Source organism: Centruroides vittatus, unplaced genomic scaffold, assembly GCF_030686945.1.
Source record: "Centruroides vittatus isolate TY-2023 unplaced genomic scaffold, ASM3068694v2 contig_1109, whole genome shotgun sequence".
Lineage (NCBI taxonomy): Eukaryota > Metazoa > Arthropoda > Arachnida > Scorpiones > Buthidae > Centruroides > Centruroides vittatus.
This window is the reverse complement of record NW_027120710.1, coordinates 511,916-537,297: the sequence shown is the minus strand read 5'-3', so window position 1 is coordinate 537,297 and position 25,382 is coordinate 511,916. Positions and strand designations below refer to the sequence as shown.

General features: G+C 34.7%; 1 protein-coding gene across 1 annotated transcript in view; it reads right to left on the bottom strand.

Annotated features, from left to right (window-relative positions):
- Positions 1-25,382, bottom strand: part of LOC136976187 (protein C-mannosyl-transferase DPY19L1-like) — an 82,302-nt gene that overhangs the window by 41,530 nt on the left and 15,390 nt on the right. The window contains exons 8-12 of the mRNA XM_067271417.1: positions 23,200-23,291; positions 23,006-23,078; positions 16,001-16,105; positions 9,691-9,777; positions 4,925-4,981 (exon numbers count right to left, since the gene is read on the bottom strand). Of these exons, the coding sequence (XP_067127518.1) occupies positions 4,925-4,981; positions 9,691-9,777; positions 16,001-16,105; positions 23,006-23,078; positions 23,200-23,291 (414 nt within the window). The remainder of the gene's footprint in view (positions 1-4,924; positions 4,982-9,690; positions 9,778-16,000; positions 16,106-23,005; positions 23,079-23,199; positions 23,292-25,382) is intronic.

Below are 25,382 nucleotides of genomic sequence, written 5' to 3'. Positions count from 1 at the left end.
TAAAACTATAATGTAGCTCACAGATATATTTTATATTTGAAAAACTTATCTCTAAAATTTTTATAGATATATATATATATATAATTTTTAATTTCTTCAAAGCTGCAGCCTACATTATATATATGAGAAATAATGTTTATTCAAAATTCTTGTTAAAAATTACATTTAAAAAGTGTAACCTGCATATACTAATCTCATGAAACTTTTATGTATTTATATTCAAAGCTATCATCTTCATTTATACATATGCAAAAGAAACCTATTTCAGAAATAATGTTCATGCTACTTACTTTAAATTTTAACAAGAAAGCAATTATTCATAAGTAGTTAAGGTAATTAATTATTTTTAAGCAATACAACAACATAGTTTATTAAGATTAAAAAGCTACTTACTTTTATTTCTGCAGATAGAGCATTTTTCTTAAAACACTTTGGCTCTAGCATATCTCGTAATTCATTACATATATATATATATATATATAACTAATAGTTTCGGAAGATGATAAAGTTCTTTAAACTGTGTATCGTTCAGCCAAAAAGCATCAGCTCGAAGACTAAACTGAGATTCGCAATGTCAAATTCTAATTTCCTCTCTCTCCAACTGCTCGTGAAGTAAAATCATTCTTACACTAAAAGACGCCATGTTGTTTTCACTTTCGTTACGTTTCTAACGGCAGCTCAAGAGTGATCAATAACAAAAGCTTAGTTATTGTACGTGGCTATCAGAACTGAAAAACAAAACGAATGGCTTGGAATAGCATTTTCACAGTTGATTAAACACAAATCACGTGGTTCCGATAGAAACTGGTTTTCATTGTATTTGTAAGCTTAACGATACCACTCAGAATAGGTCCCCAATATTACATCACTTGGCTAACTGCTTTAATTTGCATAAGTTTAAGTATCAGAATGGGAAGAAGAGATTTGAGTGAGTTTAAATGTGGTACAACCATTGATGTTAGACGCAGTGGTTCCAGTGTCACAGAAACTGCTAGCCGTTTGAGCTTTATCAGCCAAAAGACATACCCATGACCAACAACAGTTTCAACGAGAGGAATCAAAGGAGAATTGAGACGGCCATTGATACAAACTGTTGCACAACCAATTGTGAAATCACAAACCAGAATAACACCAGGATGCAGATTAATATTTGGTTATCGTTATCCATACAGGCAAATCCTAAAGTGATTATAATAAGCAAACTCTAATGTACAAACTACTTCAAACAACCTTTACTCTGCAGTAAAATTAATTCTTTAATCTAACGTTTTCGATACGAGAACGGATTAGATACGAAAAGAAAATGGCATGGTTAAAAAAACAGCAGCAACGATATACAAAAGCGCAGACCAGGTCCACATTAACTTGCTGGGATAACATTAATCCACCAAGATGCTTAAAGGAGGCTTGTAAGTGGGGTCCCAAATACGTTCCGCGCCCTAAGCTCAGATATGAAAGAATTATCCCCGATGTTGAGCAGGCATTGGAAGGGCTCAGTGAGCTCAAAAAAGAGGCATTCAGATGGAGAACGGTTTTTAAAATTAACAGTGAATGTAAAAGAAAAACTCAGGACAAGACATGGAAAGATATAAGAGAAAGTAAAAAATGGATGAATGATAATGAGGTAGTGCTAACAAGGGCGGACAAGTCTAAAAACATGGTAATTATGAAGAAGGGCACGTATAAAGAACTGCTAGCAGATTACATAAAGGACACTCAATGCACGGTAACGCACCCAAAGATTGTAGACCAGATGCAAGCAAGAGTAAAACGGTTTAGTAAGACAGCTTTGGCTAAGCAGCTGCGAATGACGAAGATTATCGTATCCTCCCCGGCCGTTCCAAGACTATTCGGGTTTGCGAAGACCCATAAACCGGGAAAAAGCATAAGGCCGGTGGTAGATAAGTGCTCTGCTCCTACGATATTGCTAGAAAAAGAGCTCAAAGAATTTATTATGATAAACATGCCTGCACATCAGTATAGCGTAACGCAGGCAGTAGAGGTAATACGGAAGTTAAAGCAATTGAAATTAAACGAAAAAAGCTACATGACAGTATTCGATTTTAAGGCAATGTACCCATCGGTAAAGTTGGAGCCGTGTTTTGGGCACTTGAGAGATTTTTTGTTAGAAAAAGTAGAAAGCAGCAAAAGTAAGAAGGCAAGTACTAGAATTGGCGCACTTAGCCACTTTTTCATCGTTCTTCGAGTTTGAAGATACTACATACAAGCAACATAGGGGCGTGCCAATGGGTAGCCCCGTGTCAGGGTTATTATGCGAATTAGTAGTAAGATCTCTGGAAAGTAGCAAATTGCATAAATATAAAGGAAAAATAGTGCTGTATGCAAGATATGTAGATGATGTATGTATTATATGGAACGAGAAGCCAGACGTGGAAAAATTCAGTCGAGATATGAATAACAATATCTTCAGGCTAGAACTAGAAATAGAACAGCAGAGCCATAGAAAAATACATTTCCTGGACATAGATGTAGAAGTGGAGGAAGAAGGAAAAATAACTACTAAAGTGTATCGTAAACCATCGTACATTCCAGAGATGATACCATGGGCTTCCCATGACCCGACGAACTACAAGTTGGCAGCCTTCAGAGCACTGCTTAGAAGAGCGTACACGCATTGTAGCAGGATGCAAGACACAAGAAGGGAGGTAGAATACATCAAGAAAATAGCAGAAAATGTAGGAGTAAAGAGTAGCAAAATAAAACGGTTGGTGCAGGAAATAGAGAAAGGTAATAACGAGAGTAAAGAAAAGGGAGAATTTACCATAATGGAGTATAGAGCTCAATTAAGCAACATATATAGAAGAATAGAAATAGAGAAGAATAAAAAAGTAGCATACAGGAGGAACCCTACTATATTTCAGTTGCTACGGAACGACAAAGCGCCCATAGACAGAATGAAAATTCCAGGGGTTTACAGAATACCAGTACAGGATAAAAGGAGGAGTACGGAGCTGTATTATATAGGGGCCACGAAGAGATCGCTGGCAGTAAGGTTAGAGGAGCATAAAAGAAATGTAAGATGCAGGCAACCAGTTACGGCGTTAGCCAACTATGCGATAGCGGATCCGGACGAGGTGTCTATCAACTGGGACAATGCGAAAATTGTACAGAAAGTGGCAAATATAAGGCAACTTAAATATACGGAGGCATGGTGTATTAACAAGTATAATGAAAAAGAACAAAGCATTAATTTTAAAGAATCATATCGAATCCCTTCAGCTTGGAGAGCGGCCGGTATGCAGCTGTGAAAGAATGATCTGAGATTGCGCAGCCGGAAAGTTTAAAAACATTCTAAATTGTAAAGAGTTTTTCGAACATAATTTTTGAAATAACGATTTTTTTGGCAATCCTGAAGAGGGTTAGTAAAGCTAACCGAAAACGTTAGATTAAAGAATTAATTTTACTGCAGAGTAAAGGATGTTTGATATAGTTTGTTTGTAGTAATGCAGTGTACAGTACATAGTAATCAAACTCTAATGCATTTGAAAATTAATAAGTGATCAGTTGTCAACATAAAGCTAATGTGATTGTATTGTACCATTAAAATAACTGATAAAACAGATTTATCTATTTAAAATTAGTCCATTATACTGACATTAAACTTTTATACATTTTGTGGAAAATTCATTGTTCTAATACTCGTTATCTCAATCTAAGAACATCATTTTTGTTGGTATATTTAATAAAAAGTCATGAAAGATCATCTATGTACCAAAGCCTGTTACCGATGTGAAACTCAAATAAAAAAACAAAAAGAATGAAAAACAGTACTTCACAAATGGTTTTGAATCAGAAACGGTTCTTCTTCAGGTGAAACAGTGAATTTCTGATGGAATGCAACTAAATAAGAACACGACGATTTGAAAGTTTATTCCAATACATATTTCTTGAAGTCATCCTACAGGGCATGACATGCACACTCTAGCTGGTAGCATCTGTCAAGATTTACAGGTCGTTGTCCATTAGCGCTTGCTACACTATGAACAGAGTCAATTCCTCCTTGGGGTTGATACACGTGTCGGTGAGGCTAGATCTGTATATACAAATGGCCTCCAACCACCTTAGATGTTCTGTGCGTGGTGAGGTGAGGATGACCCTCGTCTGGTTAAAAGCTGGCTCTGTGTTCAGATCACAGTCAACTCCACTAAGCGTTCCGTAGGGGTCAGAATGAAAGAGCACCTTGCTGATATACAGCACGTGAGGATCACCACCTCTCTCGCTTTACGCCAGTGATCCGGACATAGAGCCGGCTTTTAACCAGTGATCTGGGTCAACCTCACCTCCCCACGCACAGAACATCTAAGGTGGTTGGAGGCCATTTGTATCTACAGATCTAGCCTCATCAACACATGTATCAACTACAAGGAGGAATTGACTCTGTCCATAGCGTGGCAAGCGCTAATGGACACCTGTAAATCTCGACAGATGCTACCAGCTAGAGTGCGCATGCCCTGTAAGATGACTTCAAGAAACATGTATTAGAATGAACTTTCAAATCGTCGTGTACTTATTTAGTTGCATTCCATCAGAAATTTGCCATTTTACATGAAGAAGAACCATTTCTGGTTCAAAAACATTTGTGAAATACTGTTTTTTCATTCTTTTTGTTTTTTTATTTGAGTTTTGCACCGGTAACAGGCTTTGGTACGTAGATGACTTCATCCTGGTGTTGTTTAGTGTAGACATGAAAGATCATTTTAATATTTCCCAATAAATATCAAGATCCTTGAATATTAATCTATTTCATCTAATAATTGAGTTTTCAATTTGTTTTAATTAATGTTAAAATAATTAAAATATTGATTTTATTTTAAATTGTATATTTAAATACATTTTTTAATTTATTTAATAAAAACTAGTAATAAAAATTATATTATTATTTAAATATTTTATAAAGACTTACCCAAATGAAAACTGGTACTTTAAACTTCATTAATGATTTATTAATTACAGATAAAAACTGTAAAAAGAAACATTGTTAAATAATGATTTCATTAAAGATTAAAATTTAATTTTGAATGTTAATTAAATTTGTAAAAATAGCTTTTTCTCCTTAATTAACCCTTTGAGAATTTTTCGCCTAAGGGTATTTCCAACTACAGTAGAGCGTCGATAAGTGGAATGTCGGTAAGTGGAATGGCCGGAAAGTGGAACGATTTTCAGTCGGACTGTGTCGTGCTGAATCGAATGTTTTTGATACTAAATTTACTTCTAAAGTATAATTTTCATGTTTTTTATATTCTTTAATATATTTATTTTGTTTGTACAAAATGCAGAAATAATTTTTAACGATACGATAGCCTCGATGATTATTATAAAAATTTTCGTTAGGCTTAAAATCGACGAAAATTCAACAGGAAGCGATACGCAATGGAGAAAAATTTGAACATCGGACAGGTTAATGTATTTTTTCGTACAAAGTCGGAAACTGGAACAAATCATTAACTGGAAGGACCCCAGTCCCCAATTGGTTCCACTTTTCGACGCTCTACTGTAATCTGGGCTTATTACACTTGTAGTATGGAAGCTAGAAAACACTTCTGGGCTGTTTCCAGTTTTCTTTCTATTACTCCCAAATGCATTTTAAACATTTTTTTGTTCCTCTTCAGTAGATACAAAGATAAAATTTGGTACAATATTACAATATATTATACAAGCAGTAATACAGCACAGTTTGGTTTTCCATAGTTTTTGGTTAATCTAAATTAAAAAGTAATTTTGTATATGACAACCTAATTGTTAATTTTTTAAGAAGTGAACAGAGGATAACTTTCAAAGAATATTAAAATAACTTCAACAGATATAAATTAAATTCCGTGTCTTGGCAAAATATTGTTAATTTGAAGGTTAAACATAAGAATACAGGTACTCCTCACTTTACGACCGAGTTCCGTTCCGACGACTACATCGTTAAGCGAATTGGTTGATAAGCGAGGATCTTGCACCAGGAATATAGGATCGTTGTAAAATTATACAAATTATGCAACAAACTTTATTTATTCATAAAAAGACTATTATAGTACGCTATTAGTCTATTATAGTACTATGAGACAATTATAGTATGCACAAGCCTATTATAGTACGCTTAGTGCGCATGTCACCATTCGCCACTGATTGACACTCAAGCTGAGAAAGGAGATTCCCCGAATTGCAGGTCGAAACTCGATTGGTCGTTAAGCAGATAGGTCGTAAAGTGAGGAGTACCTGTACTGTGACAAAAACAATAAAATCTGTAACCAAAAACCATGGAAAAGCAAGATTTATTGCTTCTTGTACAATATCTAGGTAATAAAAGTGTTAATTAAATGTTCCGAGTTTAAAAATAAATTATTTTTGATAATTTTACGATAACAACTTTTCATAAAAATAAGATTTTTAGATTATATTTATCAATTTTAAATATATAAACAAATTTTTAAGCCAAACAAATAACCAAATATCACTAAATTTTTCTTACTAGTTTAAGATTATAAATTAAGTAATTAATTTGAACGAGTCATCAGCATTAATTTTTTATTATAAAATATTTACAAAGTAGTAATTTGAATACTTTATATTATGTAATAAATTAATTAATATTTGTAATATACCCTGAAAATTCTGTGATAGTATTTTTATATTTTCTAGACATTCTGGAATACTAATCAACTCTCAACCACTCACCAGTTGGGAAGGCATTGTCGTCATTATGCCCAATACCCATCTTGATAGCGCCCAGACAAAATGCCCAAAGCTGCAATCGTAAATGGACATATTGGATAATTTAGCTAATTATTCATACATTTATGTATGCTACCAAGCTTGAAATGTAAGCTACGATTGCAATTCCTCAAGATTTGATAGTAGATACTATTAGGATTGCCACCTGGCTGGCAATGGGCCAGCTTGACTTGGTTAACTCAATGTGGTGATGACATTTGTACAGCTTACTGCATCATTTTACAAACATCGTTTAGAATTAAATACAATAGAATTAAAGCACTTACAGGTTTGCAAATTGCAATAAGCACCAAAAAAGAAGTGAATCTTCTCATTTGTCTTTCCACTCTGGTCATCATGTCAGCCATGAAGCCAGTTTCCAAAGGTGGCAACTCTAGTTACCATTGATGATTAAAGTTCAAAGCTCTTGTTATATGAAGCTTTATGTCCAGAGCTTTATCGATAACAGATTCCTACTATCTGGTTTTGCAATTCAACATTAAACTTCACTCTAGGCAGTGCAACAGTCATCGTTCACTCTGACTCAAGTCACAGAAATCAATCTGATTAATTTGGAGCCATGACAGGTCTCATTCACACAGTGAACCAGAGAGTGAACAATTGACATCTTTTTATTCTGTCTAGTGGTAAGTGTCATTCATTTTAAGTTTCAGCTTCCCAGTTCAGTTGAGTATAGGAGTTGTTGAGTAATAGTTGAAAGTAAGACTAAGTGCTTAACAAACATTAGGCACTATCTTCGCCCTCTTTCCTTTGTATTGTTTTGTTCTTTTGTCATGTTATTCTGTATAGATTAAATAAAATACTCCTCATTTTTAATTCCTGTATTTCTTAGAATGGATTGCATAAAATGGCTGCTTGTCTTAGTTTGAAATATGAATGCAATAACTTGGTTGAGACAACCCCAAGAAAAAGCCAAAAATGCTAGAAGTGGATCCACAAGAAAAGCCAAATTTTACAAAGATTACGCAAAGAAATTTCTCTAGACAAAATGTTCACTCTGATGAAAGGATTTTGTTTAATGTTTTATATATATATAACATATACAACAACCCAATTTAATTATTAATGCCAAACAAACTGCCAGATTATTTGTTGGGTTATAATAAGGCTAATTTAAGAATTATATGTAAACAAATTTGGCTATAGATGGGCAGTTAGGCCACCATCTAATGATAAAATTAAATTTAGTAAACTTATTTACATAAGTACCTATAGGCTATATAACTTAAACCTATATAGAGTACATATTTAAATAAATTTATTTTATTATAAAAATGAAAAAGAGTTTGACAAGTTTAATAATACTTTCTTGTTATTGAGTTTCTTGTTGTCACTTAGAATAATATTAGTAACAAAATTACATATCTGAGAATATCTTCATAATGCCAAACAGAACAAATAAAATAATACTACTTCAACTGCCGTATATCGTTGGGCTATACTTTCGGCAAATTATAGCCCGATGATATACGGCAGTTGAATGTATTGGGTTTAGTGAGATGTTTACATTTATAGAACAAATAAAGTTTTTGAAGTTCAATAAAATTCTGTGAATTACAGTATTATTTTTATAGTAAACATAATTAAAATTTATATTTATATGTTTACTTCTAAATCTTGATTTAATATTTTCCAATATGTCATTGTCATTTTTAATATCAATAATAAAATATCTTATGTAAAATGCACGTACCTATAAGCTTTTTACTGGCGTGCGTATCGGAACAAAATATAAAATGAAATAAAATAAAAGTCCGTTACAAACGTTTTCGAACCGCAACGGTTCGAAAACGTTTGTAACGGACTTTTATTTTATTTCATTTTATATTTTGTTCCGATACGCACGCCAGTAAAAGGCTTATAGGTACGTGCATTTTACGTTACTCCGGTGTAGTAATACTTCTATCTTTTATGTTTAGTTTACTGATCTACTCTACTCATCAAAACCCCAAAAACCTTATTTCTACACCAGCAGGAGTTTAATCTTTCGTGAGGATGTGGACAAACATTTTTGACCTAATTATAGGTCTGCTCCAGGTCTCAAACTTTTTGTTCCATTTTGGAATTTGATTGAGAACAATATAAAATTTCAAACCTCGGAATGAATGACGTTAAAGTTCAAAATCATGTTCGATGTCCTTAGTATAATTATTTATATATTTAAATAAATGTTATATACTTTAAATGTAGGTAGGTTTCACATATGTCTTTTTTTAATTAACGAGATCTGTTTTCTTAATTCCTGTTTGGATCATCATAAAATGTTTACCATATACTTGAAATCTTATCCTTTTCCTTAAAATTGAGGCATTCTCCTCTCCACATTGCTTTGTAAATATCCAGAGCTTTCCATGTTTTAGCATGCTCTAACTGGATGGTTTGTCCAGCAAGATTTGCTCAAAGTTAGGTTTTACCTCCTGTTCAGAGGCATATAAGATGGACAGAGAGGTGATTTGTTACATTTAAAAGAATATAAACAATAAAAAAAATCTTTGAAGACAATTTTCATTCAAATAAATACATGAAAAATTAAAAAACAAATTTTTTCGGTTTTCACAGTATTCTTGGTATTGCAAAACCAAAAATAAAAGCATGGGACACTCATGGGAAACCCATAAATAATTTCTTAAATATACTAGTTTTGTCTCTCATAAGTTGGAAAGAAGCAAATTTATTTACAGAAGAGAAAAAAATTTTATGACTTAAATTTCTACAAGCAGACAACACAAGACAATGGCACAGTCAAAATGTGGACCAAATAGGCACCTGTCTTTGTGCATCCACACTTTCCAAACGTGTAGGAACCCTGTTCATATAGTAACTTACTGCTAAGTTTTCGTCGTTAAAAAATATTCATGCTTTTAGTTTAAGTTTGAATTCTTAAAACTGGAATTTTTAACAATTTAACAGTTTTAAATGTTTAAATCTAATAATTTTTAAAATACTTACGTATGATATTAGTAACGTAGATGCAAAAAACGATGTTAGAAGCATTTCGTTTCCAAACATGAGAACATAACTTATTAATAATGAACACTGTAATAAAAAATTATTTGTATGAATATAAATTCTTGAATTGTAAACAAATATTCTTAACTTATTATTCTATTTCTAAAACAATTCATTCAGTTTCCAGAAAGCTTGTGATATAATTGTCGACAATAATAGCGTGTATAAATTTGATTAGTTACAGTATATTTACATAATTTATAACAAATTACTTTATTTTATAGCATATAAGACAGCATATAACACCCATTTTTGGAAGAAATATTTATGAAAAAGTATTTAATGTATTTAAGCCGATTCACCTTTGATACTCACCCCCAATTTCTTTACTGTACAATGAAGCCAACCACAACACTACAGCGAGCAGAGAATTAATAAACAATCCTCACAAAACACTTTAATTTGTTGAGACTGTTCATTTCGATACAAACTAATTTTTGTACAGTAAAGCATTGAAAATCAAGATGTCAAAAATCTAGATTTCGCCATTAAAAAGTAGATATTAACCTTTTTAATCATAACTTCATTGTTCGTGTTCTTACATTCATTCAAAATTCAGACTTTTTAAATTTTGAAATTACAATTAGTATATTTTTTATTTGAATATAGCGATTAGTGATTCCGCAAATTATATTTTGAATCTGTACGTATTCCTACAATCCTTACGAAATAATGGCTCGAACTTAGAACAACTAAAGTTGAATCACAATATATTTGGAAATTCGGTACTTAAAATGCTAATATTTATGTATATTTGAAAATCTAGATGGGGTGTGGCCCAATTAGTCCAGCTTTTTGACAATTCGCTGTATTTTGCTTTAAAAAAATGTAAAATTAGAATGCATATTTTTATTCATTAGGTAAAAAGATGATTTAAAAAAATTCATTTACAATTAAAATTTATCATTAAAATATTTAACATGAATACATACAAAAGTTGCTTAGTAAAGCTAATAATAATAATAATAATAATAATATGTTTAATTAATACTAAACTTTTTATTCAAGAGTTGGACCAGGTAAAGGTTACACTGTAGCTTAACCAAAGGCCATTTGGAATATTCGTTAGCCTTTCAGAGAGTGCAACATCACATGTAGGACAGAGGACCATTTCGACATCTTTTTTATGAAAAATGCATCTTATATGCCATAAAATACAGTAAATATTAAAAAATACAAATTTAAAAGCTTTTAATTAATTAAAATATTAATAATTTCTAAAAATTCTTTCATTTATCTTAGATAATTAAACATAGAGGTAATAAAACCTATACATTGTATAAATTTACATAATAAACCTTATATAAAATTTAAATTCCAAGCGATGCTCTTTGTTGAAAAATTCAAAAACAAGAGATAAAATTGATATTTTTTCAAATTACTTTGTTAACAAGAATTACATTATATTAAGATTTTGAAAAAGAAAACAATTTTACTCTTCAGAACAATGATGATGATGTATTTCAATTAAAAGCAAGGTTGAGGCCGAAGTTTTAAACGCGAAAACGTGTAGGTCGGACGTTCGGCGCCGCTTTCCCATAAGCCTAGAAGTCTGACATTGGCATTTGGAATGTCGAGCACAATTCCACTGACTTTCCAAACATCATTGTCAAACTTCTAGGCTTACGGGAAAGCAGTGCCGAACTTCCGACGTACACGTTTTTTGCGTTTAAAACTCGGCCTCAACCTCGTTAAAATATATTCAATTATAGGTGTAAATAAAAACATGGGGTTATAGATTTAGAAAGAAAAGGGTAAAATGAGTTTTTCACATATTGTATTTTATTTAATAGCTCTCAAAATACTTGACATCATTAAATTAAATTTTAATTTGAATAAATTTCAATTAAATTCAATAAGAATCTCCTCTTCATAATTACATTTTATTTTTGAGTGATAATGATTTCATACAGATCATCATTAACAGACCTGAAAAAAAGGTCTAGGATTTTCTTATTTTAAGAAAATCCTAGACCCTTGCAATGAAAACTCCAAGAAGTTTTTGGCTCAGAGATGTACCATATTTTACGGACTATAAGACGCACCTGAATTTTGGAGGCAATTTTTCGAAGAAAAAAGTGCATCTTACAGTCCGTAAAATACGGTATATCCTGAATTTACAGTATTTATGAACAAATGTATATACAGTGAGTATCAGACCAACATACTACACATTTTTCCTGAAAAGTACTTATTATAGTATAGTCAAAGCCAAGTAATGAACTGATTGGCAACATTACCATTAGACAGAACACGGCAAAAACATGGCCAAACAAAACAAATCATGAATTTGTAAATAGGAACAAGTACTGAGGTGAGAATTATTGGATACAATTCATAACTTTTGTCGAAAAAGTTTTTTATCGACTTTTACCATCTATAAAATAAACTAAACTTTTCATTTAACCTATATGAAAAGACCAATTATAAAAAAATTATTACAAATATAAACAGTGTCACAATGTTCAAAATGCCTTCTATTTTCGTTGTGAACATCTTTCAATCATTTCTTGGAAAGAATTACATGCATGAAGAATCTGAGTTTTTCTGCGTGATCTGTATACTCTCCTGACGCATGTTAGATCTGACAATTGTAGTGGCCAGCACATTTTTCCCAAACTGTGAGACAAATTCTATAAGTTAACCCTTTGCCTGCCTATCGTACTGCCCCCTTGTTTACATTTATTTTGTAAAATGGCCGAGGTACATTTATTAATATCTTTCGTTTTAAATACCATATTTTCCAATAATTTTTATTAGAGAAATTTATGAGGAAAAAAATAATAATATATCATAACTGACATTCAAACTTGAAAATCTGTTACTTTTTGTCAAAATTAACATTGTTCGGTTACTTCATTCTTATTGGCACTGAGCCAGAACGATGTAGAATATTGTTTTGTACAATTCGATATAAAACTTATGCATGTACGTTTATTCGTTGTGAAATTATCACGCACTATATCATACATTTGCTTAAAATCAAAACTTTATTCTGCTATCAACTAATATAATGAACTAATATACTTTACTCACTTCATATAGAACAAGATTATATATTTTTGTAATAAACTTATGATTACCAGTAGCAATAGATGTAACATTTTCTGATATTTTCGATTAAAATAGAAATTAAAAATTAAAAAAATATATAAAATATCAGAACTGAAGGGTTACAACTTAAATATTTATAACACATTGACATATTATAGCTGAATAAACTTATTATAACATGAATGAACTTATTATAGTAATATTATTGCATGAATATGCTAAAAATGAAATAAAAAATTATCAGGAAATGAAAACTTAAGAAAAAAAGCATTAATTAAAATTTTTTAAGTCAACAAAACACCACCTGGACAAAAATATGTGAAACAGACAATAAACAAGACGCTGCCGTCAAGTGCTGACGTCGATAAATTTTATAAAAATCGATTTTTAACAGGGTATCAACAAATCGGTACCCTGGACTATTTGCTTAACAATTAGAAGTACGACAGATCGGTACCCCGGCCGGGAAAGAGTTAAGACTCATAAGTTTTCTCACAGATGGATCAAAGTGCCACCATAATCGCATAACCTGTAATAAATATGAATTATTCCAGGTTTGTTAGATCAGAGTCACTAACAATGAAAAATACTTTAAAAAAAATTGTAAATTCTAAAAAATAAAGACGAGATTATTTTCAGACTAAAACAAGTAAAATGGAGCTATTGGCAAAGAAATGCTAAACGAATGGCAAAGAAATACTAAACCTTTATTGCCAATAATAAAGGTTTAGTATTTCTTCGCCATTCGTTTGCTTAACTGAATCACTTGAAGTCGGATAAAAAAGAGTAATTTTACTTGTTTTAGTCTGAAAATAATCTTGTCTTTATTTTTAGAATTTACAATTTTTTTAAGAATACAGTAGAGTGTCATTCATCCAAAAGCCGATCAACCGAAACATCGGTTAACCGAAAGCTTTCCAGTCAGACTGTGTCGTGCGGAATCGAACGTTTTTGATACTAGATTAACTTCTAAAGTGTAATTTTTTTTGTTTTTATATTTTTCAATATATTTGTTTTGTTTGTACAAAATAAAGAAATAATTTTTAACGATACAATAGCCACGATTATTATTATAGAAATTTTCATTAAGCTTAAAATTGACGAAAATTCAACACAAAGCGACACACAAGGAGAAAAATTTCAACATGAGACAGGTTAATATATTTTTTCGTACATAATTGGTTATCCGAAAAATAAGTTATCCGAACAACCCCAGTCCCAATTGATTCGGATAAACAACACTCTACTGTATTACCGATCCCATTGTTTAAATTTTACGAAAGAAAAACACGTTAAATTTCAGTAATAAGTTTCAATATATCGGAAAATCATAATTAAAATACTCTAATGCTGTCTCAGAGCAGCCCAAGTGCAACTAAATTTGGTATGGTGAAATTTCAAACATGTAAAAGATATTTCTGTAAACAAAACAATTAGTAACAAAATTCACTACTATGACATTTTTGGCACTACAAGCAATTAAAAAATGCAGTTTCCTTTACAAAAGCATGCGTTGAAACTAAATTCTGAGTATAAAAGTGGCCGCAGCCATCAAATGTCATTCTTATCAGTTATGATGGCTATCACCTTACCAGAATGTGCACTTCTTGTAAAGCTGTTTTACTAAACATTAGCAATTGCTGCAGCTGCACTTCTGAAATTTTATGACTCCACAAGCTCTCAGAGAATAATACCTCAATTCAAGGAAACAGCATGTCTGGGTGTTCAACCTGACCTAGGGCACAAACCCATTACTTCACAAGCCATTAATAACAACTATGGTAACATCTTCAAACAGTCAATGAATAATACTGCAGATTCCAGTAGTACATGTGCAATATAGTGGCAGTTGGGCAGTGTGGAAGGTTCCAAAAATATTGATGCATTGTTATTCATATAAGATCAGCCATAACCAGCAGTTGCTTGCTGCCAACAGGAAAACCTCAGTGATCTTTGTATTGATCTCCCTTGACAAAACAGATATGTCGTAGCTATGGAAAATCCTGTAAAGTAACAAGGCACATTTTCATCTCAATAGTGAAAACCTATACTGTCACATTTGGCCAAGGAAAATCCTCATTTTCCTGAAATTCTATGCACTCACTTAAAGCCACAGTCTAGATTCACTACCACATTTATCCCTGAACCTTTCTTCGAAGAAGTTAGTCTCAGTGGTGTGATATGCTCTGTGATGATCCAAAAATCTCAAGAGACACTCAACACTTTTACCGTATCTCAACTGAAATAACAACAATGCCTCTATCTGACCACTTTCATGAAAAATGGAAGGCCTCACATATCAGAAGCTGCATACAGCTGTTTCTGTGACATTTTGCCAATAACAGAATAATTGTGTATTTCCTACCACCCAGCCACCTTGTTTTCTGTATTTTAGGTCATATGATTTTTGGTTCGGGCATTGCAAATTTGGTAGCTTCAAAACAGTATCACACTGCACACGAGAAGCATGCCATCAATGCATGTTCATTGCCTTTAGGTTTTACAACTTCAAAATGGGAACATCAAGCAGTATCCCCTGCATCACTAATGTCTACAAATAGCATGAATGTCCTGTACAAGTAATACTTGAAACATTTCCTGCTCATACTGTCAAACCTCCAATAGTGGCGAGTTTTGGTACTAATTTGTTTACAGAAATGTCTTCCTTAAATCCTGAAATCTCACAATACCAGATTTGGTTCCATTTAGACTGCTAAACACGTCTCTAGACAGAATAGTGGTACTTAAATTACAATATCCAATACAGGTATTCCTCACTTTACGACCTATCTGCTTAACAACCACTCACACTTACGACCAATTGAGTTTCGACCTGCAATTCGGGGAATCCCCTCTTTCAGCTTGAGTGTCGATCAGCGGCGAATGGTGACATGCGCACTAAGCGTACTATAATAGGCTTGCGCATACTAGAATTGTCTATTTATGAATAAATTTGAAGTTTGTTGCATAATTTGTATAATTTTACAACAATCCTATATTCCTGGCGCAATCGACCAATTCGCTTAACGACATAGTCGTCAGAATGAAACTCGGTCGTAAAGTGAGGAGTACCTGTACAACAGCTGTTGAAATAACAGATTTAATTTAACATAGTAAAGTGATTTAACAAATAATATAATTATCAAATTTATATGCATCTAAATGGAACATAAACATTGAAAAATCAAAAACTTACCATCTCACTGATTAGAATCATTTGTAAAGTTTCAGTAGCAACATATCCCAGCATATAAGTTACAAATATAGCCATTATTTGAGTTAGCAAAACAAACTGAGAAAACTGAAAATAAAAATTAAATAATTTACCTTAATAAATTTAAAAATTAATCTAAAATGAAAATAATAAGCATAAAAATTTTTATGAATATTTTTTTATAAACTTCCAGTGGGGTAGCGAGGGGGGTGGAAGGAGGTGTATCATGCCCCAGGCACCACTTGCAGAGGGGCACCCAAATGGTCTCCAAGACAAACTATACAGTAGAGAGTTGTTAATCCGAATCAATTGGGGACTGGGGTTGTTCGGATCAGTGATTTGTTCGGATAACCGATTATGTACGAAAAAATATATTAACCTGTCCGATGTTCAAATTTTTCTCCATTGCATGTTGCTTCATGTTGAATTTTCGTCAATTTTAAGCCTATCAAAAATTTTTATAATAATAATTGAGGCTATTGTATCGTTAAAAATTATTTCTTTATTTTGTACAAACAAAATAAATATATTGAAGAATATAAAAACATGAAAATTATACTTTAGAATAATAATAATAATAAGTGAAAGGGTTGTGAGGCCTTACTCGGAGGTATAGCCCTACAAGAAGAAAGGAGGGAAGGAGGAGTTAGGAGGTGGGAAAGGAGAGGTGGGGAGGGGGATTAGGAAAGGAAATAGAGGAGGGGAGAGGAGAATGAGGGTGCCGCTGGGAACCGTCTGTTAAGACGTAGAAAGGCAGAATTACAAAATACAAATACAGTACCTAAGAATTAATAGGTGGAATAACTGAACAACAAGAAAGGCACCTTGGTTTGGCTTACAATACAATTGAGAACATGGGATGGGTGCCGGTGAAAGTAATGAGGAAGGAGTAGCACCCTTTTAGAGATACCGAAGTCCTTGAAGTGTGGTCCTTTGATGGTTGCCAACCTTGTGCCTTGATGCTATGGAGTCTGGCTGTGGTTGTCCGGTGAGATAGCTGGCATGTTGGATTGAGTAGCAGTTGGGAGATGATAGTCTGATAAGTTTAGGTTGTTAACGAATTTGACAAAATTGGTGTATATGTCCTTGTCCTCGAGGAATACGCTAAGGTGGAAGGCCAGCTGTGTCCTTTATGGGTTGTCAGGTCTCTGAGATGTTGGCGGTGCTGAATGAACTTGGTGCATGTAAATATTAGATGGAAAGGGTCGTCCCTCTCCTTTACAAGACAGTCACAAAGTCCATTTCCCTTCTTAAGGAAACGATGAAGGTAGCACTTAAAATTGCCATGGGCGGTGAGAATCTGCGTAATAGAATGAGTCGTACTCAGGAAAGTGAGGCGGGAGCTACTGTTGACGTCCGGAAGGAAGTTGTGGGTATTCCGTCCAGTGTGGCTACTGTCCCAGTCTTTTTGCCACCTTGACACAGTGATGGCGGTGAGTTCCTTCCTGAGGAAGGAGATGAGAACGGAGGTGTAGGAGTACTTGGAGGCTACTTTATGGGCCTTCTTTGCCAAATTGTCTACAGTTTCGTTGCCGATGTTGCCAGAGTGACCCCTGACCCAATAAAAGGTAATGAGAGTCACACCAGCAAGGGCACATAATGTGTCCAGACAATTACTTATGATTGGGAGTTTACGGTTTCCTTTTTTTATCTGATGCAGTGCAGTTTTGCTGTCACTTATTATGTTGATCCTTTTCCCAGTGAACTGCCGGATATTGTCATGGATATGTTGGAGAGTCTTCCAAATTGCTAAAGACTGCTTGATTCACAGAGCAATTCTCGTACAGTTTGTAAGCAGCATTCCAAAAAAGTTTCCCTTGGGGATCCACCAGGTGAGCAGCTGCACCGACAGCACCTGGGGCCTTGGAGCCATCCGTGTAGAAACTGAGTCCCTTCAAGGACAGTGGAGGATGTTGGACAAAGTCGTAGGTAATGCTGTTCGCCGGGTGGACAGAAGTTTGGTCCTTCTTGATGTCAAGGCCACAGTTTGCGATTTCGTCGATCAGGGGGTGTATTGTGTCCGGAAGATTGTGATGATTGATCATCTTGTGGATGGTATCAGGGCTAACGTTGGATGAGAGCTTGCCCATTAAGAGGTTCATTACATATTTTTGGATGATCACAAGGTTGACTGGGGCCAAACCTGCGATCACTAGGAGAGCGTCAGTGGGAGCGGTGTTGTAGGACTTAGTGATAGCGATTGCCGCTTTCTGCTGAGCCGAGAGCAGTTTCTTTCGGTTGTGGACTTTATTTACAGCGTACCCCCATACCTCACAGCAATAGGTGAGAATGGGTTCAATAGCACATTTGTAGATGAGTTTGCTGTTAACGCTGTTGAGGCCCCAACCGTTTCTGGCTATGGACCTTAGGCTATGGCTGGCTCTGATGGCCTTATTATAGGCATAGTAAACATGATCCTTCCACGAAAGCTTAGGGTCAAGGATGACCCCAAGATATTTTAAATTGTTAACAATTTGAATTTTCTCACTGTTTATCTTGATAGTGGGCTTCTTTTTTAGAGGGAAAACCATAGCAGAGCATTTGTTATAGTTGATTATTAATTTGTTATCTTTGCTCCATTTGTAGACCAGATCCAGAAAGTTATTAGTATAATTTTGAAGTGTTCTTTGGTTTTGATGAGAAAGAAGGATAACTGTATCATCTGCATACCCTTGAATGTGGGGGTTCCCGTAATGGGAGGTGTCATTTGTGAGGTTTAGGATCCCATTATATAAAATGTTCCACAGGAGTGGACCAGACTTTGAGCCTTGGGGGCACCCCCTGGTGATGGCAGTCCTATGTAAGGCTTCCCCATTTTTCACGGCCAGGGCAGACCTCTCCATAAGATAACTTGTCAACAGATTGAAGATGTTAAGGGGGCAGTGGACATTGGCTAGGGTGGCCAGCCACCAGGCATGATCAAATGCCCCTTTGAAGTCGATGCTGACCATGATAGTATGGTTCCCCCTTTTTTTGGCCTCCTGAACGTAGGAAATGACCTTTTCTAGAGCATGGTGGGTGGCTCTCCCTTTCATGAATCCAAATTGGTTGGGGTTTAGGATGTTATTAGCATTTAAGTGATGTAGGATCCTGTCAGCCATTAAGGCATCCAACACCTTCCCTACCACAGAGAGAAGGGAGATGGGGTGATAGTCAGTTGCTTTATTTGGAGGGGTGTTCTTATCCTTTTGTATCAGTTTAATGGAGGCCTCCTTCCAATTTTTTGGGAAGTATCCACAATCAAGGCATTTATTAAAAAGGACTGAGAATGTGGTGGGAATGGCTGCATAAGCTTGCTGAGCCATCCTCCAATCTATAGAGTCTGGTCCTGGTGCTTTCTGCTTTTTTATGTTGTTAAATTGCCTGGAGATTTCTTGAGTGGTGAAAGGCCTGTCATTTACATCAGAAGAGGTGTTCATACTCTGTTTCCTGATCTGCCTGTGGTAGTCTGTGTCCGTACTGGGGTTATCTGGAGGAAACAGTTCAGAGAAGATTATTTTGTAGGTGTCTTCTAGGGTGTTGGTATAGTTTTGAGAGTTTGCGATGGTAGCCGGGGTTGAGAGCAGTTTCTTTTTCTTGAAGGAAGTGTAGTATGGGGTTGCCCAGGGTCCCCGTTCGTTGGAGGCGTTGCAAAAATTTTGCCATGATTTCTTCCTAGTCCGATTGATCAGGGTTTTATATTCTTTAAAATACCTTTGGTAGGTCTGGTGGAGATTCTGCTTATTGTGAGGATCTGATTCTTTCCTGTACTTTCTTTTAGCTACACGCACTTTCTTCCTGTGGGTTGCAAGTTCCTGGCTCCACCATGGGGCTGAGGGTTTACTGGTTTTTATTCTTGTGGCGTGAAAGTATGCTTTGTGGAGAGCATTTTGAAGCTGATCAACAGCGTAATCGATATCATGTGGTTGATTGATAGAGGTAAGCTCAGTGGAATCCCAGTGAGTTTTTATGTAGTCCTGATAAAGGTCCCAGTTAGTGATGTTGTGAATTCTCAATTTTTCTGGGCAGTTTGCAAATAGGATCGGGGTCAGAATATAGGCGTGATCACTCGCTGATAGACACAATTGGGTCTGGCAACTGATTTTAAAATTCAACAGGATTGGGTTTGCAAGACATAAGTCAATCCAACTTTCCCCATTGCTGCTAGAGAAAGTAGGCAGCTGACTAGTATTCAGAGACTGGAGGTCCATTTCCGAAAGGAATTCACTTACCGCATGGCCCCTAGGGTCTTCGACCGGGCTATGCCAGATGGGGGATTTTGAATTGAAATCCCCACATACCAGGATTGGGTTTGCAGAGAGTTTATTAATATACCCTTTTAGTGCATTAAGAGGGGGAAGGATGTCTTCTGAGGGTGGAGCATATACATTGAGGATGAACAGGTGGTGAGAGCCGAAGCTGACTCTGATGGTAGTGATATAGCTGTTACAATATTGTGTCACCAGCTGGGCATTCAGGTTATTATTGACAATTTGAAATCCTGTCTTTATCGGAAGGTTGTCCTTGCTCCAGGTATAAATACGCCCCCTGCCTAACAGGGCGACCTTTCCGTCATGGAGGTAGGGTTCCTGGAAGGCAAGGATGTCAGCCTTTAATTCTACTGATGTCTGGATGGTATTTGACATGGCTGCCTTACACTTCTGTAGGTTATCTGCAGTATGTTGAGAGTAGCCTTTGTAGGATGCGTTGAATTGTTTGTCTGTTTATAGATGTTATTGTTGGCCATGTTGAATGCCTGGGAAAGAGCCATTATTCATAATTTGTTGTCTGAATCTGAGTTGCTTTATACCTTTTAAGCATCGGACATGATTTGTCAAAGGCATTGTGATCGGTCGAGACCGCCTTATTTGCTGGGACTCTCTTGTTATACTGCCTGCAGTTATAGCATTTAGGGTCACATTGAAGGTGTGGGCAGTCCTTAAATTTATGGCGCTTTGTACAGTGGGTACAACGCTGTTTCTCAGTGCATCTGTGCGATGTATGCCCAACCCAGTGCAATTAAAGCAGCAGGTAATTGCTATATAATCATCCAGAAGAATTGAGGACCAGCCTATGTAGACTCTTTGGTTCTGTATGAGCGAGTTTCTTATGCCTGGCTGGACACTTAAGATGACATGCCTGGTATGGCTGTTTCCTTTGGGACTAAAACTGCGATTAATTTTGGTGCTGTTGATGAACTCTTCTTCGGGTAGAATTTCATGTAGGAAGCTATTTTGTTGATAGATATTCTGAGTTAGGTCGCCTTCTTCTATGTAGTTGGGCACGTTATACAAGATTAGTTTTGGTAATTTCTTGATCCTATCCACAATCCGTATTTTATTTGCTAAGGCCTCGTGATTTTGGACTGATTTTTTTAGAGTGTGGAGGTCGGTTTCATCATGCAACAGTATCTTAATGTCTCCGCTGGGGAGAGGTCTTGCTGACTTAATTTTAACTCCGAGCCTTTTAGGATCGACGTGCATTTGTAAGAGCCCCATTGTCTCTTCAGGGATTGGTGTTGGTTCCTCGGGTTCCCTTATGGCTGAAATTATTAGATCATGATTCTCATTTTTTGGGTTATGTACCCCTTCAAGTTTGGCCGATTTGGCTGTTATAAGTTTTGTGGTCTGACTCATCGGCGTAAGATTCTTCTTTACGGCAGCAGAGTATGTGCTTTTGAGTTGATGGATACCAGTGATTTCGAGCGCCTTAACCCTTTCACGGAGAGCAAGCATGACCCCGAAGATCTGGTTGGCGGCGGCATGCATTTTCACCGCAGCCTCCCTTGCCTGAGTACGCTCCTTTGTTTTTACAAAAATGTTGGAGTTGATGGGAATATTAGATAAGATTAACTCAAGATTCTCATTAATTACAGTGATTAATTCTTCTTCCACAAAGCTGTTATTTAATGTATCGTTTTCGTCCTCAGTGACCATTTTGTTCGTAAACAAAAATACTTTACAGGGAAAAACAGGACTGGAACATTTGGACAGGGAGTCCAAGCTTATGCAATGGCACTTAAGCCGAGTTGGCCTCTTCAGAGGGCGAGAAACACGACACGCCGAAACGGCGCGAGACCGCCGAATGGCTAGACCGAGAATTACACAAACTGGACGCGCACGAGCGACATCCTATAAGCTCGACCGACAACAAAAAGCAATAACGAAAGCGTACCAAAATTGGCCGGAACAGGAGAGGCAACAGCCGAAGACGCCGAACGCCGACCGGCTTACCTACGCCGATTGACAAGCACTACCACGTGGCAGAAGACAGATCTTTGTCTAACGGTAAAATTACCCAACGATTTCTGCGCTACTGTTACGAAAGATACAAAAATGAAACTTACAGGTTAAGATACTTATCGGACAGGCTAGATAATACTGACAATAATTCCGACGAATCACAGTAGGGAACTCCAGCGGGGGCCGAAAATGAGCGAAAGAATCGTACGTTAATATCTCCGGAAGTTGATGTCCAAACTTAAAAAAAATTTTACACACAGGAAGTAATCGTTGACCTGGAACTAACGATACCAGATAATTCAAGAACATCAGACGATAACCAAAAAAAAACACAAACGAAAACAGAGCACGAAAAACACGACCGCTTACTAGAGATCCCCTAGCGGTCTTATACTTTAGAAGTAAATCTAGTATCAAAAACGTTCGATTCAGCACGACACAGTCTGACTGAAAATCGTTCGGATAAGCGGCGATTCGGATTACCGGGGTTCGGATTAACGACTCTCTACTGTATGTGTTTCTGGAGGAGGGAGGAGGCGCCAATAAAGTGTCGTGCCCCGGACACCAGTTATGTTCGTTAAGCCACTGTAAACTTCAATTGTGATTCATTGAATAAATTATTGATTTTGGATTAAAATTTTTCTCTATTTTAATAAACTTATCAAAGAAATTTAAACAGTTAATTTCCAAAATAATTTCATTATGCAATTATTTTGTTCATATAAAATAAAATCGGATGAAAATATTTCCTATTTTCTATACATACTTGCCAGAACAAAATGGATATTATAGTTAATATCGAAATTATTAAAAAGTTATTCCAACTTCTTCTGTTATCCCTGTAAAAGAAAGAGAAAAATTAATTATGTTACAAGATTTCTATTTGATTTAATCATTTTAACTGTTATTATTTTTCTATCTATATATAAAATTTAACAAAACTATAAAACTTAAGTTTACCTCAAAGTTTTTGTTATCATCAGCATCTGTGCTAAGAGTATCGGATACGCAAAACTCTCTCTCAATGGCGGAGTCCACTGAACACGAGTTGCCTAATAAATATGGTAAATTTTTTTATGAATTATGAAAAGTACAAATGACAGATTATCAGATGCATGTAAAGATAATTTATTTGTAAAAAATTAAACTACCTATTAAAGGGTGACTTATATATTTGTTAACTCCATATTTTCATAATTATGAAGCTTAAAAATATGTTTAACTTGTTTTGTCGACATCAGTTAATAGTGAGGTTGAGACCGAAGTTTTAAACGTGAAAACGTGTACGTCGGACGTTCGGCGGTGCTTTCCTGTAAGCCTAGAAGTTTGACAATGGCGTTTGGAAAGTCAGTGGAATTGTGCTCAACATTCCAAATGCCAATGTCAAACTTCTAGGCGTATAGGAAAGCGGCGCCGAACATCCGACGTACACGTTTTCACGTTTAAAACTTCGGCCTCAACCTCGTTAATAATTACATTTTACTTCTATTTACGAGCGCTTGATATTTGAAAATTTGATTCAATGAGCCATTTTTTCTTAGTTTCCTTTCCCACTTGCAACAAGACAAATTCCAACAAGCCACGATTAGATAGTTTGTAGGTTCCGATCTCCATTTCATTTGTTTCATTCATGTTATGTCTTTGTTTGCTAGGGATAGTGATATTCATCTTAACGCAGTTGTACAACTTTATTTTCACATTACAGAACCTTCCATCAATGATTACAATTTCATTAACTAAAAAAAAAAAACAATTTTAATTTACGCTATTTTACTTGTTTCCTGTTTACCTATCGTATTAACTATTTTCTTGTTATCGGGCATTTAATTAATGATACAAAAACTTGCATATTTGTCTTATCTTATGTTGTATTTACCGATCTTGTTAACAAAATCAAATATTTAAACAAGAAATCAAATAAATCAGATAAAGAATTCAAATAATTTGTTTTTGAGTATTTGAGCCAAATATTTATTTACTGATAAAGTCTTATGACTATCAATAAATGATGATTCAAAAAATAAATGATTAATATTATTATTTTATTAATGCATAATATTAATAAAATACAAACAATACATTAAAAATATATATACCGTATTTTACGGACTATAAGACGCACTTTTTTCTTCAAAAAATTGCCTCCAAAATTCAGGTGCGTCTTATAGTCCGTAGCATCTTAAGCAATTTAAAAAAAAAAATACCTATAAAATTTAAGGTGCGTCTTATAGTCTGTAGCGCCTTATAGTCCGTAAAATACGGTGTATATATATATATATCTACTTTAAAAATCAAAATATAATGTGTAGAGATTAAAAGAAACTGAGAAAAAATATTTGATAACATCAAATATCTGAATTTGGCCATCATAAAAAGGATATTAACCCCTTTTGATGATAACTTCATTGTTAATATTCTAACTCATTCAGAATTCAGAAGTTTTTAATTTTCAAATTATAATTAGTATATTTTTTGTTCTTTATAAGTTCCTACATGATTTGTAAAATACTCGCTTGAACTTAGAATATCTAAACTTGAATTGCAGTGCTTAACTCTTTCTTGACCGGGGTACTGATCTGTCATACTTCTAATTGTTAAGCAAATAGTCCAGGGTACCGATTCATCGATAACCTGTTAAAAATCGATTTTTATAAAATTTATCGACAACAGACGTCAGCACTTGACGGCAGCGTCTTGTTTATTGTCTGTTTCACATATTTTTGTCCAGGTGGTGTTTCGTTGACTTAAAAAATTTTAATTAATAGTTTTTTTCCTTAACTCTGCATCACCTGATAATTTTTTATTTCATTTTTAGCATATTCATGCAATAATATTACTATAATAAGTTCATTCATGCTGTAATAAGTTTATTCAGCTATAATACGTATTATAAATATTCAAGTAGTGATCTTCAGATCTGATCTTTTATATATTTTTTTATTTTTTATTTTAATCAAAAATATAAGCAAATGTTACATCTATTGCTACTGATAATCATATGTTTATTATAAAAATATATAATCTTGTTCGATATGAAGTGAATAAAGTATATTAGTTCATTATATTAGTTGATAGCAGAATAAAGTTTTGATTTCAAACAAATGTTTGATATAATGAGCGATAATTTCACAACAAATAAATGT